The following is a 16,204-nucleotide window of genomic DNA, read 5'->3' as shown; positions in this document are numbered from 1 at the left end:
TTCCTGCCTCCAAAGGAAGAGTAGTCCCATCCTCAACGGTCTGACAGCCAAACCATGCAGCCAAAGGGGCAGAGAATGTCCATGACCTTCAATCACAATCCCCATCAGGCAGGATAGACACCAATACAGATACAAAGCACAGGTTCTTGGGTCTCACACATCTATCTACATTGGGAACAAATTCCCTTGAGCAATTTTCCAAGCCAGGGCCTACTAAAGGGCTGAAGAAAGCCAAATCATTCAAATTGAAGGCAAAATAATTTATTCATGACACAAATTTGCTTATCAATAAATAAAAATAAAAACTACCCTACTAGCTTTGATATAAGATACATGATCAAACAAGGAAATAAAGAAATACCAGTGCTAGGCCCTTAAATGTCTGTCAACCCTGGAGCTCCCCTCTAGACACACTTCTCAGTTCAACTACCATTCTCCTTGGTGAGTCTCAACCACCTTCCCAGTTTAGATCTCCATGTTTGTGGAAATGATTGCTAACTCTGTGACTCTAAGCTAGACGGTCCCTTAATATACCCAGTGGGTACTGTACATCTCCAGCTGAACATCTGAAAGCCACCTCACATTAACATCTACGGAGAGAATTCATCACTTTGCCCATCCAGAAGTATTCTCCTCAGAGCTCCCTCTCTTACCTTGTTCAATGGCAACACCATCTACCCAAGCTAGAAATCTAGTAGGAGTCTGACTGGGTAAGTAGGTGGGGGCCAGAGGATTTAGGGCAGTGCTTCTCTGTCTTATTAGCCAGGGTCCCTTCACTGTGTGCCTCCACCCACTACATGTAACACTCCTAATCATCCCGACAACGAAAATTCTTCTACACATGTTCAAATGTCTATCAGTAGGTAGGGGAAGTAGAAGTCTCATCCAGGTTGAAAACTACTGATTCAAGTAAGGCCTTCTACACTTGGTGTAGAGTTTTTCCTATTTGTAATGGAGACCTTAAAAGAGTTTTAAGTTGGGAAGTGACATAATCTTACATTTTAAGGAAATTATTCTTGAGCTGTAGAAAATGGATTAAAGAGCAAAAGTGGAAGTAGGTGCTGGTGGCCAAGACCAGGATGGTGGCAGTGAAATGATTTAGAATCAATGTGGCTTGCTGATGAATTGGCTGTGAGGAGTACAGTAAAGCAGACTCAAGGATCTCAAGGATGACTCCTGAGTTTCTGGCTTAAACAAATGGGTGGATGATGGTTTATCACTTTTTGAGATGGGATAGTTTTTGATAGTAGTAGAGGGGATGCTAATGAAGTGCTGAGATATGTTTAACAAATGCAAGTAAATAAATAAGTAGGCTGCTGAATGTATGGGAAAGGTCCTAAGGGGAAAGGTACAGTCTAGGGATAAAGATCTGTGTGTTAATGCAGTACATGGTATAAGACATGGGCTCTAGAGCCAGCCTGTCCAAGGCTGAATGCCAACTCTCCCACTTACTAAAAGGTGGCTTTGGCCTTGTTGTTTAATCTCTCTGTGCCTCAGTTTCTTCATGTGTAAAATGGAGATAGTAGTACACACTTCTTAAGGTTGGTGTGAGAATTAAATGAGTTAATATATGCAACACTAAGGACAGTGCCTGGCAGATAGTGTCAGTGATTATCACCTTCTGCAGCAGACATCTAGAGGATTCTGAAAATCATGACAATGGAGAGAAATCCCTTAGGGAGAAAAGAGGGTTAGTACAGAGCTTTGAGAAACAACATGTATGGCTCAGACAGAAGAGAAGGAGGCTTCAGCAAAGTCTCCTGAGAAGGAAAAATAACCAGTGGGGTAGGAGGAAGACCAGGAGTGCATAATAACATGGAAGTCCAAAGGAGAGTTTCAAGAAGGCAGGCATGGTCTGTTGTGCTGTGTGTTGCTATAAGTGAGATAAAAACAGACACGTCTGTTGGATCTGGCCACGGGGAGGTAGGTCACTGATGACCTTAACAAGAGCAGACTCAGTCATGAGTTGAAGGGAAAACTGGTTAGCAAGTAGAGTCAGCCTGTGCAGATAATCCTTTTGAGAACTCTGGGAATAAAGTAAAGTGGAGAAATAGGGGAACAGATGGAGGTGGGTGTGAGGTCAAGGGAGGGAGGTTTAGCCACAAATCTGGTTTTAAAGATAGGATATAAAAGAGCTTTCAAAAAGGGTATGCCAGGTGAAGGAACACATCAGCGCTCCTTAGGGTTCAACTCACATCACAGCACAATTATCTTCCCATGGGCTACGAGGGCTCCAAGGGCAGACTCTCTTATTCACCTCTGTTTCCCAGCACCTAGAACAGAGCCTGATAAGGAGAGCAGAGGGATATTTGTGGTGTAAATGGACAAACTCATCTTTCCTGCATGATGGGTATTCTTCCCAATTTTTCTTTTTCTGGTAATAACCCTTGACATACGTCGCTATAAGACTTTGCCAAAGGAGACACAGCCTCTGAAGAACATGAAGAATGCTAAAATGAACTTACTAAAATGAACTCTAGAAAAGATTTTCCTGCTGAAGGGCCCAGATGTGCAAATTACAAGCAGAGCCCAATGAGCAACAAGAGTCCTGAATTGCAAATTGGAACATCAGGCCCAGGAGAGCAGAGGAGAGGCCTGATATGCTCCATCCCTGTCAGCAAAAAGTCAGCACAGAGCACCATTACAAGTCTCCTGTCCGGTCTCTCCTACATGCAATCAATTCTACACACCAGTAATTGATTCTTCTTATTACCACGACTCTTAGGATTCTGGAAAATTTTCCTACCACAGATCGTATCAGCTCTTCACTTCGGGAAGATAGCCCCTTTGCCCCCTGTACTAAATCCTCTCCCATGGTTCTCCTCCTCTCATGTTAACCTAGGCCATATCACTTGTGTCCACCCCTGGCTCTTATTCATCCTGCTCCATCCTTCTGTCAATCTAAGCTATAAACTAGAGATCAAATGCCATTTTTTCCACAAAGATACCTCTGCTGACATTTAACCTAGATTGATTTCTGAATTCCCAGCTTGACTTTGTGTGTGTAGCACATGTTGTCACACTTGATTATGCTGCTTTATACTTTACAGAAACAAATCATATGTTCTCACTTCCACTACACTATAAGCTACCCGAAGCAATGACACTGTCTTGTTCTACTTCTAGGCCTGACAGCTGGATATTTAATAGGTCCTTAACAAAGTCACTTAAGATTAACATACTGTTGCCTCTATGAAACCACTCGGTCAGCTTTTGCTTACCCAATCATTTACGTCTTGAGTTTCTGAGTGTGGTCCCTGGTCTAACAGTGCTTTGTTTGTGCCAGCTCCCTCACATGCATTCCCAGAGCTCCTGTGCTGAGGCACACTACCTTCACCAGTCCCATGAGACCAGAGGCCCTACATCCACTCTAAATGTCTGCTAGACAAGGGACCAGAAACTTTACTAACAGTCTTAAAAGGTGGATCTGTGATAGCCTTAAGAAGATTAACAATTAGAAAAGATAAAAGAGCCAAGCAATTTTAAAGTTAAAATTTCAACAGTTCTGGGCTTTCCTGGTGGCACAGTGGTTGAGAATCCACCTGCCAATGCAGGGGACACGGGTTCGATCCCTGGTCCGGGAAGATTCCTACATGCCGCAGAGGAACTAAGCCTGTGCGCCACAACTACTGGGCCTGTGCTCTGGAGCCCACGAGCCACAACTACTGAGCCTACGTGACACAACTACTGAAGCCCGTGCGCCTAGAGCCAGTGCTTCACAACAAGAGAAGCCACCACAATGAGTAGCCCCCGCTCACTGCAACTAGAGAAAGCCCATGCGCAGCAATGAAGACCCAACGTAGCCAAAAATAAATTTTAAAAAAGTGCCTCTTTTAAAAAAAATTTTTCAACAGTTTTATTTTTGCAACTTTTCTATAAATCTAAAATCATTTCAAAATAAAAAGTTAAAAAATTTAGCTCAGGGCTTCCCTGGTGGCGCAGTGGCTGGGAGTCCGCCTGCCAAAGTAGGGGACACGGGTTCGAGGCCTCGTCTGGGAGGATGCCACATGCCATGGAGCAGCTGAGCCGTGTACCACAACTACTGAGTCTGCGCTCTAGAGCCCACGAGCCACAACTGCTGAGGCCTGCGCACCTAGAGTCCGTGCTCTGCAACAGGAGAAGCCACCACAATGAGAGGCATACACACCGCAATGAAGAGTAGCCCCTGCTCGCCACAACTAGAGAAAGCCCGTGTGCAGCAATGAAGACCCAACACAGCCAAAAATAAAATAAATTTATTAAAAAAAACAAAACAACTTAGCTCAACATAGCTGCCATGACAGAAAACTCAATTAACCATGGCTTGTCTTAACTATTTTTTAAGGAACGTAAAAACACGGTTGGAAAGTCCCACTGCATAAGGGGGCTTATTCAAGACTCCCAAGATGATCACTTTTTTTTTTTTGGGGGGGGCCATGTTACATGCCTTGAGGGAATCTTAATTCCCCAACCAGGGATCAAATCCATGCCCCCTGCAGTGGCAGTGTGGAGTCCTAACCGCTGGATCACCAGGGAATTCCCCAAAGATGATCACTTTTAACAGGCCCACCAGAAAGTATTTTAGATCTCATAATTCACTTATACTGTGTCCAGTGTAGTCCATCTTTAGATGACAACTAAAGGAGGAACAATTTAACACCCTCTCAACTGTGAAGAGTTTAGAGCCTGTGTGCTAAACTACAGGGGTTCCACTAGATCTGTTCATTTGTGATGCAGAAAGCAGCTTCTGGGACAGAGATAACACTTGGGGTGACCCATTAGTCTCTACCTAGAAGTTTACCCTTCCTAAAGAGATCACAAAAAAGCACTCCAGGCATCTATCCCCAAAGCAGTTACTGGTCATTTCATTTACCTTCAGGTACCAGGCTAGAATTCCTGCCGTTCCACAGCTTCACTTGCCATTCCTGTCCCCTCTCCCCAACTCTAATTAAAATACTAAATACTGTATTACTGCAAGACCAACGTCATTCCTGTAAACAAGCCAGAGGCGAAAGAGGTTACCAGGCAAGTTCTGTGTTGCACTGGGCCCTGAGGGAGCAGGCTGCCCTACAGATAAGTCTCACTTACTGAACAAGTAACCTGGAGCTGCTGCTGCTGCTGCTGCTGCTGCTGTGGTGGCGGTGGCGTCTGTTCCTGGGGGGTTTGTTGTTGTGGCTGCTGCTGAGGGTCCCATATATGGACAGTCTGAGCTGTATTCTGGTATGTGCCTGCCACGGCCTGCACAGCCACTGGAATGTGGATGTTGCCATTCATGAACTGTGCTGGAAAGAGAGAGTTTGCAAGGGTCTGCACTACCTCTTCATGGGAGTTTTTCACTACAGACGTGGTGCCCACCATCTTCTCCTTGTCATCCTCCAGCTTTACAGCTGCCAGGGCTGTGGGTGAGCCACTGACGTGAACTGCGTTGTAGGCTTCCTGGGGAATGGCAATGTGAGTAATGCTCTGCTGCTGAGGGTCCCCCCGGGGCTGGGCAGAGTAAACAGGTATGGTCCAAGTTTCTCCTGTAGGGCTAGTAATGGTCCCAGTGGCACTGTACAGGTGGGCACTGTCTACTGTTAGTAAGTCGGGCCTCAAAGACACATAACTCTGCTGCTGGCCCTGTGGAATGGCCAGCACGGTGGCCACCGGCTGCCCTGAGATGGCGTAGGACACAGTGATGGGCATGTCCACTTTGCGCTTCTTCACTGGCTGGAGGACACTGGCCGTGCCAACCCGCCGCTCCCCTTCCCGAGGTGAGCCCTGCTGGGACGGTGGTGGGGAAAGGGCACCCACAGTCTGGATTTGGATCTGCTGACCGCCAGCAAGAGACTGGCCAGCCACCAGCTGAGCCTGGATCTGTTGATGTGGGATGTGCTCCTCTGGGATCTCTGCAGCCTGGATCTGCTGGGCCGCCTGCATGTGCTGCACCTGGATCTGGGCCGCCTGCAGCTGCGAAGGGCTGGGGCTCTGCAGAGATGGGGTCTGGATGGAGGGGGCTGTCGGCTGTGCTGCTTGGCCTTGGATCTGCACCTGGACATGGATGGGCTGCTCAGCAGGTTGGTGAACGGTGAGCTGCGGGGAGAGCTGCTGAGCCGAGACCTGCTGCGGAGACTGCTGTACCTGCACCTGTACCTGCAGCGACAAGATTCACCAGTGAGTGAATAGGGCAACATCAAGAATCCAGCCCCGAAGGGAAGAAGAGATCTCAGACGGGAACCCTGGGTAATGTGAAGAGGAGGGGCCGCCATACCCAAGGCTTCTGAGGAGGCCATAATCTCCAAAACCATAGGCAAAATTCTCCAGCATCACACTCTGAATGTGTTGCATTCAGAGCAACACATATCCACCTGAGAGCAAGCAAGACTATCAAGTGGGAAATATCAAAACTTTTGCTCATTTCTTGACTTCCTTTTTAAAAGTAACCCCTTTTGTTTTTGCATACTGACATAGTAGTACAAGTATACAATTTATAAATATATACTTAGGCGTATGATCAAAAAATAGTTTATCCATGTGGTTAGTAACAAAAAGTGTGGGAATCTTGTTCTAAAAGGTCAGAAGGCATTCAATTCCCAACTCAGGATCAAAACTACCCCCACCACAGACAAATAGTAAAAAAACACAGTAGAGAAAAACAACAACAACAACAACAACAAAAACACAGTAGAGACAAAATGTTTCAAATCTCTTTTGGAGATACCTCCAACTTTGCTGCTAAAATATGGGCACTGTTGAATGATTCTTTAGAGTGCTTATTTAAGACAGCATTGTTTTAATAGAGAAGCCACAGATTCCTGATAATTTAATCTAAGGTTATTATATCCTGACCCATGCATTTCTGATAATAATGCAGCTCATGTCTTATTTGCAGTTACTTCAGCATACAAAACAGCACGAAAAGATGCTACGTATAGTATGTAATTTTAAAAAAGAAAAGGTTTTTCCATCAGACACACATACCTAAATTACTCTGAACTCGGACTTCCCTGGTGGTCCAGTGGGTAAGAATCCACGCTCCCAATACAGGAGGCCTGGGTTCAATCCCTGTTTGGGGAACTAGATCTCATATGCATGTCGCAACTGAGTTTGCATGCCACAACTAAGAAGCCCACATATCGCAACTAAAAGTCCACATGCCACAACGAAGATGCCACGTGCAGCAACTAAGACCCAGTGCGGCCTACATAAATAAATTAAAAAAAAAATTACTCTGAGCTCATGTAGGAAGGAGGAAGGTATAAAATAAGAAGGTAGATCAGTGATTATATATATCACAGAAGATAACCAAAGATGGTGCTGGGACAACTGGCTATCTATGTAAAAAGAATGAAGTTGGACCTCATCCTCACAACATACACAAAAAATGGGAGAGGATCTGAACAGACACTTCTCCCAAGAAGATAAGCAAATGGCCGGTAAGCACATGAAAAGTTACTTAACATTGTTAGCCGTCAGGGAAATGCAAATCGAAAGCAAAATGAGATACCATTTAAACCCAAGAGGTTGACTATAATAAAAAAAAAAAGATAATAGGGACTTCCCTGGAAGTCCAGTGGTTAAGACTCCACGCTTCCAATGCAGGGGCATGGGTTCCATCCCTGGTCAGAGAACCCAGACCCCACATGACGTGTGGCACGGCCAAAAAATACAATTAAAAAAAAAGTTTTTTTTAAAATAATAAAAGATAACAGGGACTTCCCTGGTGGCACAGTGGTTAACAATCCGCCTGCCAATGCAGAGGACGAGGATTCAAGCCCTGATCCGGGAAGATCCCACATGCCGCGGAGCAACTCAGCCCATGTGCCACAACTGCTGAGCCTGCGCTCTACAGCCTGTGAGCCACAATGACAAAAGCCCACACAACTACAGCCTGAGCTATGCTTTGCAACGAGAAGCCACCCCAATGAGAAACCTGCGCACTGCAACAGAGTTAGCCCCCACTCGCTGCAACTAGAGAAAGCCCACACACAGCAAGGAAGACCCAACACAACCAAAAATAAATAAATAAATAAATAAGATAACAAATGTTGGCAAGGATGTGAAAAAACTGGAATTCTCATACACTGCTGGTGGGAATGTAAAATGGTGTAGCTGCTTTGGAAAAAAGTCTGGCAGGGACTACCCTGGTGGCGCAGTGGTTAAGAATCTGCCTGCCAATGCAGGGGACACAAGTTTGAGCCCTGGTCCAGGAAGATCCCACATGCCGTGGAGCAACTAAGCCCATACGCCACAACTACTGAGCCCGCAAGCCACAACTAGAGAATGCCCACACGCAGCAACAAAGACCCAATTCAGCCAAAAATAAAAATAAATAAATTTATAACATACTTTAAAAAACAAACAAACAAAAGTCTGGTAGATCATCAAAAGGTTAAACATAGCATATGACAAAGATATGAAAACCACACCATATGACCTAGCAGTTTCACTCCTAGTTATATACTCAAGAGAAACAGAAACTATACTCATGTAAAAACTTGGACATGAGGGACTTCCCTGATAGTCCAGTGGTTAAGAGTCTGCCTTCCAATGCAGGGGACGTGGGTTCGATCCCTGGTCAGGGAACTAAGACCCCACATGTGGCAAGGCAACCGAGCCCATGAGCTCAAGATCCCACGTGCCGCAACTACTGAGCCCAGGTGCCACAATGGATAGCCTGCACGCCACAACGAAAGATACCATATGCACAACTAAGACCCAACGTGGCCAAATAAAGAAATTAATAGATAAATATTTTAAAAAAGAACTTGGACATGAATGTTAATAACAGCATTATTTAAAATAACCAAAAAGTGGAAACAACCCAAATATCTATCAACTGATGGATAAATAAAATGTAGTACTTCCATACAACAGCATGTTGTTTAGTAAGAAAAACATAAAGTTTTGATAAAATGCTACAACACAGATGAACCCTGAAAACATTATGCTAAATGAAGTCAGTCACAAAAGACTACATATTGTATGATTCCATTAATATGAATGTCCAAAACAGGCAAATCTATAGAAATAGAAAGTAGATTAGTGGTTATCCAGGACACAGGGACTGGGGAAAATATGAAGTAACTGCTAATGGCTACAGGGTTTCTTTCTGGAGGTGATGAGAAATGTTCTAAAATTGATGTGGTAATGGCAGCACAACTCTGTGAATAGACTAAAAACTACTAAGTTGCACGCTTTACATGGAAATGACTGAATTATTTGATATGAGAATTACATCTCATTAAAGCCACTACTGATTTAAAAAAAAAAAAAAAAAAGGCAAGGAAGAGGCTGTGTAAAGAGCATAGGCCTTGGGACTTCCCTGGTGGTCCAGTGGCTAAGACTCCACGCTCCCAATGCAGGGGGTCTGGGCTCATTCCCTGGTCAGAGAACTAGATACCACATGCCACAACAAACAGTTAGCATGCCACAACTAAAGAGCCCGCATCTCACAACTAAAAGATTCCGTGTGCTGCAATGAAGATCCCACATGGTGCAATGAAGATCCCATGTGCCACAACTAAGACCTGGCGCAGCCAAATAAACAAATAAATAAATATTTAAAAAAAAAAAGAGCATAGGCCTTATGAACAGACTTTAAGTGAACAGACTTGAAGTGATGATGTACTTTCCTGGCTGTGAGTCCTCTAAGTTTCAGTTTCCTGAGGTACAATAAAAAGGGGGAGAATACCTACCTCCTTACAGAGTTGTCATGAGCATAAAATAATGTTTACTGACACATAGTAGATGTTCAAAAAGTAGGTTTTCTTCCTCATAAGCAATATTTCTTTACACCAGTGAGTCTCAAAATGTAGTTTCCAGGCCAACATCATCATCACACTGGCAATTATCAGAAATACAAACTTTCAGGTCCCAGCTCAGAACTATTAAACCAGAAACTCTAGGAATGGGCCCAGCAATCTGTATCTTAACAAGTCTTCCAGGTGACTGATGCATGCTCAAGATGGAGAATCAGTGCTTTATACCAAGGACTAGAGGAAATGGTGAAGCCAATTACTACAAAAAAGCAGTTTTCAAGCTCTTTGGTCTCAGCACCCTTTCAAAAAATGATTGAGGACCAACCCCAAAAAGCTTTTCTTTACACGAGCATAGATAACAATTCTTACTGTATAAGTAAATTAAACTAGGAAACTTAGAAAAATATTAATTCATTAAAAATCACCACATAGAGCAGAAGCAAGAAGAACTACAATTCTGCAGCCTGTGGAAGGAAAACCACATTCACAGAAAGATAGACAAAATGAAAAGGCAGAGGACTTTGTACCAGATGAAGGAACAAGATAAAACCCCAGAAAAACAACTAAATGAAGTGGAGATAGGAAACCTTCCAGAGAAAGAATTCAGAATAATGATAGTGAACATGACCCAGGACCTTGGAAAAAGAATGGAGGCAAAGATCGAGAAGATGCAAGAAATGTTCAACAAAGACCTAGAAGAATTAAGAACAAACAGAGATGAACAATACAATAACTGAAATGAAAAATACACTAAAAGGAATCAATAGCAAAATAACTGAGGCAGAACAACAGATAAGTGATGTGGAAGACAGAATGGTGGAATTCACTGCGACAGAACAGAATAAAGAAAAAAGAATGAAAAGAAATGAAGACAACCTAAGAGACCTTTGGGACAACATTAAACACAATAACATTCACATTATAGGGGTCCCAGAAGGAGAAGAGAGAGAAAGGAGCTGAGAAAATATCTGAAGAGATTATAGTCGAAAACTTCCCTAACATGGGAAAGGAAATATCTACCCAAGTCTAGGAAGTGCAGAGAGTCTCAGGTAGGATACACCCAAAGAGAAACACGCCAAGGTTTTTACCATCAAATTGGTAAAAATTAAAGACAAAGAAAAATTATTGAAAGCAGCAAGGCAAAAACAACAAATAACATACAAGGGAACTTCCATAAGGTTAACAGCTGATTTCTCAGCAGAAACTCTACAAGCCAGAAGGGAGTGGCATGACATATTTAAAGTGATGAAAGAGAAGAACCTACAACCAAGATAACTCGACCTGGCAAGGATCTCATTCAGATTTGATGGAGAAATCAAAAGCTTTACAGACAAGCAAAAGCTAAGAGAATTGAGCACCATCAAACCAGCTCTACAGCAAATGCTAAAGGAACTTCTCTAAGCGGGAAACACAAGAAAATAAAAGCACCTACAAAAACAAACCCAAAACAATTACGAAAATGGTAATAGGAACATACATATTGATAATTTCCTTAAATGTGAATGGATTAAATGCTCTAACCAAAAGACACAGGGTCGCTGAATGGATGCAAAAACAAGACCCATATATATGCTGTCTACAAAAGACCCACTTCAGACCTAGGGACACATACAAACTAAAAGTGAGGGGATGGAAAAAGATATTCCATGAAAATGGAAATCAAAAGAAAGCTGGAGTAGCAATACTCATATCAGATGAAATACACTTTAAAATAAAGAATGTTACAAGAGACAAGGAAGGACACTACATAATGATCAAGGGATCATTCCAAGAAGAAGACATAACAATTATAAATATATATGCACCCAACACAGTAGCACCACAATACATAAAACAACTGCTAACAGCTATAAAAGAGGAAATCGACAGTAACACAATAATAGTGGGGGACTTTAACACCTCACTTACACCAATGGAGAGATCATCCAGACAGAAAATTAATAAGGAAACATAAGGTTTAAATAACACAATAGACCAGATAGATTTAATTGATATTTACAGGACATTCCATCCAAAAACCGCAAATTACACTTTCCTTCTCAAGGGCACATGGAACATTCTCCAGGATAGATCACATCTTGCATCAAAAATCAAGCCTTGGTAAATTTAAGAAAACTGAAATCATATCAAGCATCTTTTCTGACCACAATGCTATGAGATTAGAAATTCATTACAGGGGAAAAAATGTAAAAAACACAAACACATGGAGGCTAAAGAATACATTACTAAATAACCAAGAGATTACTGAAGAAATCAAAGAGGAAATCAAAAAATATCTAGAGACAAATGACAATGAAAACATGACGATCCAAAACCTATGGGATGCAGCAAAAGCAGTTCTAAGAGGGAAGTTTATAGCAATACAAGCCTGCCTCAACAAACAAGAAAAATCTCAAATAAACAATCTAAACTTTCACCTAAAGGAACGAGAGAAAGAAGAACAAACAAAACCCAAAGTTAGTTGAAGGAAAGAAATCATAAAGATCAGAGCAGAAATAAATGAAATAGAAACAAAGAAAACAATAGCAAAGATCAATAAAACCAAAAGCTGGTTCTTTGAGAAGATAAAGAAAATTGATAAACCTTTAGCCAGACTCATCAAGCAAAAGAGAGGACTCATATCAAGAAAATTAGAAATGAAAAAGAAGTTACAACGGACAAGGCAGAAATACAAAGCATCATAAGAGACTACTATAAGCAACTCTATGTCAATAAAATGGACAACCTGGAAGAAACTGACAAATCCTTAGAAAGGTATAATCTTCCAAGAATGAATCAGGAAGAAATAGAAAATATGACCAGTCACAAGTAATGAAATTGAAACTGTGATTAAAAATCTTCCAACAAACAAAAGTCGAGGACCAGATGGCTTCACCAGTGAATTCTATCAAACATTTAGAGAAGAGCTAACACTCATCCTTCTCAAACTCTTCCAAAAAATTGCAGAGGAAGGAACACTCCCAAACTCATTCTATGAGGCCACCACCATCCCTGATACAAAAACCAGACAAAGATACTACATAAAAAGAAAATTAGAGACCAATATCACTGATGAATATAGATGCAAAAATCCTCAACAAAATACTAGCAAACAGAATCCAACAACACATTAAAAGGATCATACACCATGATCAAGTGAGATTTATGCCAGGGATGCAAGGATTCTTCAATATATGCAGATCAATCAATGTAATATACCATATTAACAAAGTAAAGAATAAAACCCATAAGATCATGTCAAGAGATGCAGAAAAAGCTTTTGACAAAATTCAACACCCATTTATGACAAAAACTCTCCAGAAAGTGGACACAGAGGGAACCTACCTCAACATAATAAAGGCCATATACGACAAAGCCACAGCAAACATCATTCTCAATGGTGAAAAGCTGAAAGCATTTCCTCTAAGATCAGGAACAAGACAAGGATGTCCACTCTCACCACTATTATTCAACACAGTTTTGCAAGTCCTAGCCACGGCACTCAGAGAAGAAAAAGAAATAAAAGGAAAACAAATTGGAAAAGAAGTAAAACTGTCACTGTTTGCAGATGACATGATACTATACATAGAGAATCCTAAAGATGCCACCAGAAAGCTACTATAGCTAATCAATGAATTTGGTAAAGCTGCAGGATACAAAATTAATACACAAAAATCTCTTGCATTCCTATACACTAACAATGAAAGATCAGAAAGAGAAATTAAGGAAACAATCCCATTCACCACTGCAACAAAAAGAATAAAATATCTAGGGAAAAAACCACCTAAGGAGGTGAAAGACCTATACTCAGAAAACTATAAGACACTGATGAAAGAAATCAACGATGAGGCTTCCCTGGTGGTGCAGTGGTTAAGAATCTGCCTGCCAATGCAGGGGATGTGGGCTCAAGCCCTGGTCCGGGAAGATACCACATGCCACAGACCAACTAAGCCCATGCACTACAACTACTGAGCCAGCGCTCTAGAGCCTGCGAGCCACAACTACCGAAGCCCGTGCGCCTAGAGGCCATGCTCTGCAACAAAGAAGAGCCACCGCAATAAGAAGCTAGCGCACCACAACAAAGAGTAGCCCCCACTTGCTGCAACTAGAGAGAAAGCCTGCAGTCAGCAACGAAGACCCAATGCAACCAAAAATTAATTAATTAATTAATTAATTTTAAAAAAAAGAAATCAAAGATGACACAAACAGATGGAGAGATATACCATGTTCTTTGACTGGAAGAATCAATATTGTGAAAATGACTATACTATCCAAAGCAATCTGCAGATTCAATGCAATCCCTATCAAATTAACCAGTGGCATTTTTTACAAAACTAGAACAAAAAATCTTAAAATCTGTATGGAGACACAAAAGACCCCAAATAGCCAAAGCAGTCTCGAGGGGAAAAAAACAGTGCTGGAGGAATCAGACTCTCTGACTTCAGACTATACTGCAAGGCTACAGTAATCAAGACAATATGGTACTGGCACAAAAACAGAAATATAGATCAATGGAACAGGATAGAAAGCCCAGAGATAAACCCACACACCTATGGTCAACTAATCTATGACAAAGGAGGCAAGAATATACAATGGAGAAAAGACAGTCTCTTCAATAAGTGGTGCTGGGAAAACTGGACAGCTACATGTAAAAGAATGAAATTAGACACTCCCTAACACCATACACAAAAATAAACTCAAAATGGATTAGAGACCTAAATGTAAGACCGGACACTATAAAACTCTTAGAGGAAAACATAGGAAGAACACTCTTTGACATAAATCACAGCAAGATCTTTTTTGATCCACCTCCTAGAGTAAAGAAAATAAAAACAAAAATAAACAAATGGGACCTAATGAAACTTAAAAGCTTTTGCACAGCAAAGGAAACTACAAACGAGACGAAATGGGAGAAAATACTTGCAAATGAATCAACAGACAAAGGATTAATCTCCAAAAACTGCTCATGCAGCTCAATATTTTTTTAAAAAAAAAAAACCCAATCCAAAAATGGGCAGAAGACCTAAATAGACATTTCTCCAAAGAAATGGCCATAAAGATGGCCAAGAAGCACATGAAAAGCTGCTCACAGGGCTTCCCTGGTGGCGCAGTGGTTGAGGGTCCGCCTGCCAATGCAGGGGACGTGGGTTCGTGCCCTGGTCCGGGAGGATCCCACATGCCGCAGAGCGGCTGGGCCCGTGAGCCATGGCCGCTGAGCCTGCGCGTCTGGAGCCTGCGCTCCGCAACGGGAGAGGCCACAGCAGTGAGAGGCCCGCGTACAGCAAAAAAAAAAAAAAAAAAAAAAAGCTGCTCAACATCACTAATTATTAGAGAAATGCAAATCAAAACTACAATGAGGTATCATCTCACACCAGTTAGAATGGGCATCATCAGAAAATCTACAAACAACAAATGCTGGAGAGGGTATGGAGAAAAGGGAACCCTCTTGCACTGTTGGTGGTAATGTAAATTGATACAGCCACCATGGAGAACAGTATGGAGGTTCCTTAAAAAGCTAAAAATAGAATTACCGTATGAACTAGCAATCTCACTACTGGGCATCTACCCAGAGAAAAACATAATTCAAAAAGACACATGCACCCCAATGTTCACTGCAGCACTATTTACAACAGCCAGGACATGGAAGCAACCTAAATGCCCATCGACAGACTAATGGATAAAGAAGAATTAGAAGATGTGGTATATATATACAATGGACTATTACTCAGCCATAAAATGGAACGAAATTGGGTCATTTGTAGAGACGTGGATGGATCTAGAGACTGTCATACAGAGTGAAGTAAGTCAGAAAGAGAAAAACAAATACAGTATATTAACGCATATATATGGAACCTAGAAAAATGGTACAGATGAACCGGTTTGCAGGGCAGAAATAGAGACACAGATGTAGAGAACAAACATATAGACACCAAGGGGGGAAAGTGGTGCGGGGGGTGGGGTGGTGGTGGTGGTGTGATGAACTGGGAGATTGGGATTGACATATATACAGTAACATGTATAAAATGGATAACTGATAAGAACCTGCTGTATAAAAAAATAAAATTCAAAAATTCCAAAAAAGATCACTGCATAAATCAATATAAATGTCAACATAAATAACATATTCTTATGAAAAATAACTTTATTTGCCAAAACAAAAAATTTATAATAGTCACTGCATTATTTTACATCTCTGCAAATCTCTTTAATGGCTGACTTAACTGAAGACAACTGCATTCTCATACTTGCTTCTGCATTCAATCTATTGTGACACATCATACATGGCCCCTGCAAAACTCCACTGTACACTCATGAGAGAACGAGAGTGAAAAAGGCAAAAAAAATCTTCATATTATAATAAAAACAGCCTTGGACTTCCCTGGTGGCACAGTGGTTAAGGATCCGCCTGCCAACGGAAGGGACACGGGTTTGAGCCCTAGCCCAGGAATATCCCACATGCTGTGGAGCAACTAAGCCCGTGCGCCACAACTACTGAGCCTGCACTC

At 41.9% G+C, this 16,204-nt stretch overlaps 1 protein-coding gene across 2 annotated transcripts in view; it reads right to left on the bottom strand.

Annotated features, from left to right (window-relative positions):
- QRICH1 (glutamine rich 1) overlaps positions 1-16,204 on the bottom strand; it is a 54,871-nt gene that overhangs the window by 12,067 nt on the left and 26,600 nt on the right. For both annotated transcript variants that reach the window (XM_030867033.2, XM_030867034.3), the window contains exon 3: positions 5,068-6,111. In XM_030867033.2, the coding sequence (XP_030722893.1) occupies positions 5,068-6,111 (1,044 nt within the window). The remainder of the gene's footprint in view (positions 1-5,067; positions 6,112-16,204) is intronic.

This window comes from Globicephala melas, chromosome 11, assembly GCF_963455315.2.
Source record: "Globicephala melas chromosome 11, mGloMel1.2, whole genome shotgun sequence".
NCBI classification, from domain to species: domain Eukaryota; kingdom Metazoa; phylum Chordata; class Mammalia; order Artiodactyla; family Delphinidae; genus Globicephala; species Globicephala melas.
Note: the sequence above shows the minus strand (reverse complement) of the source record. Positions and strands in the feature narration are given on the sequence as shown.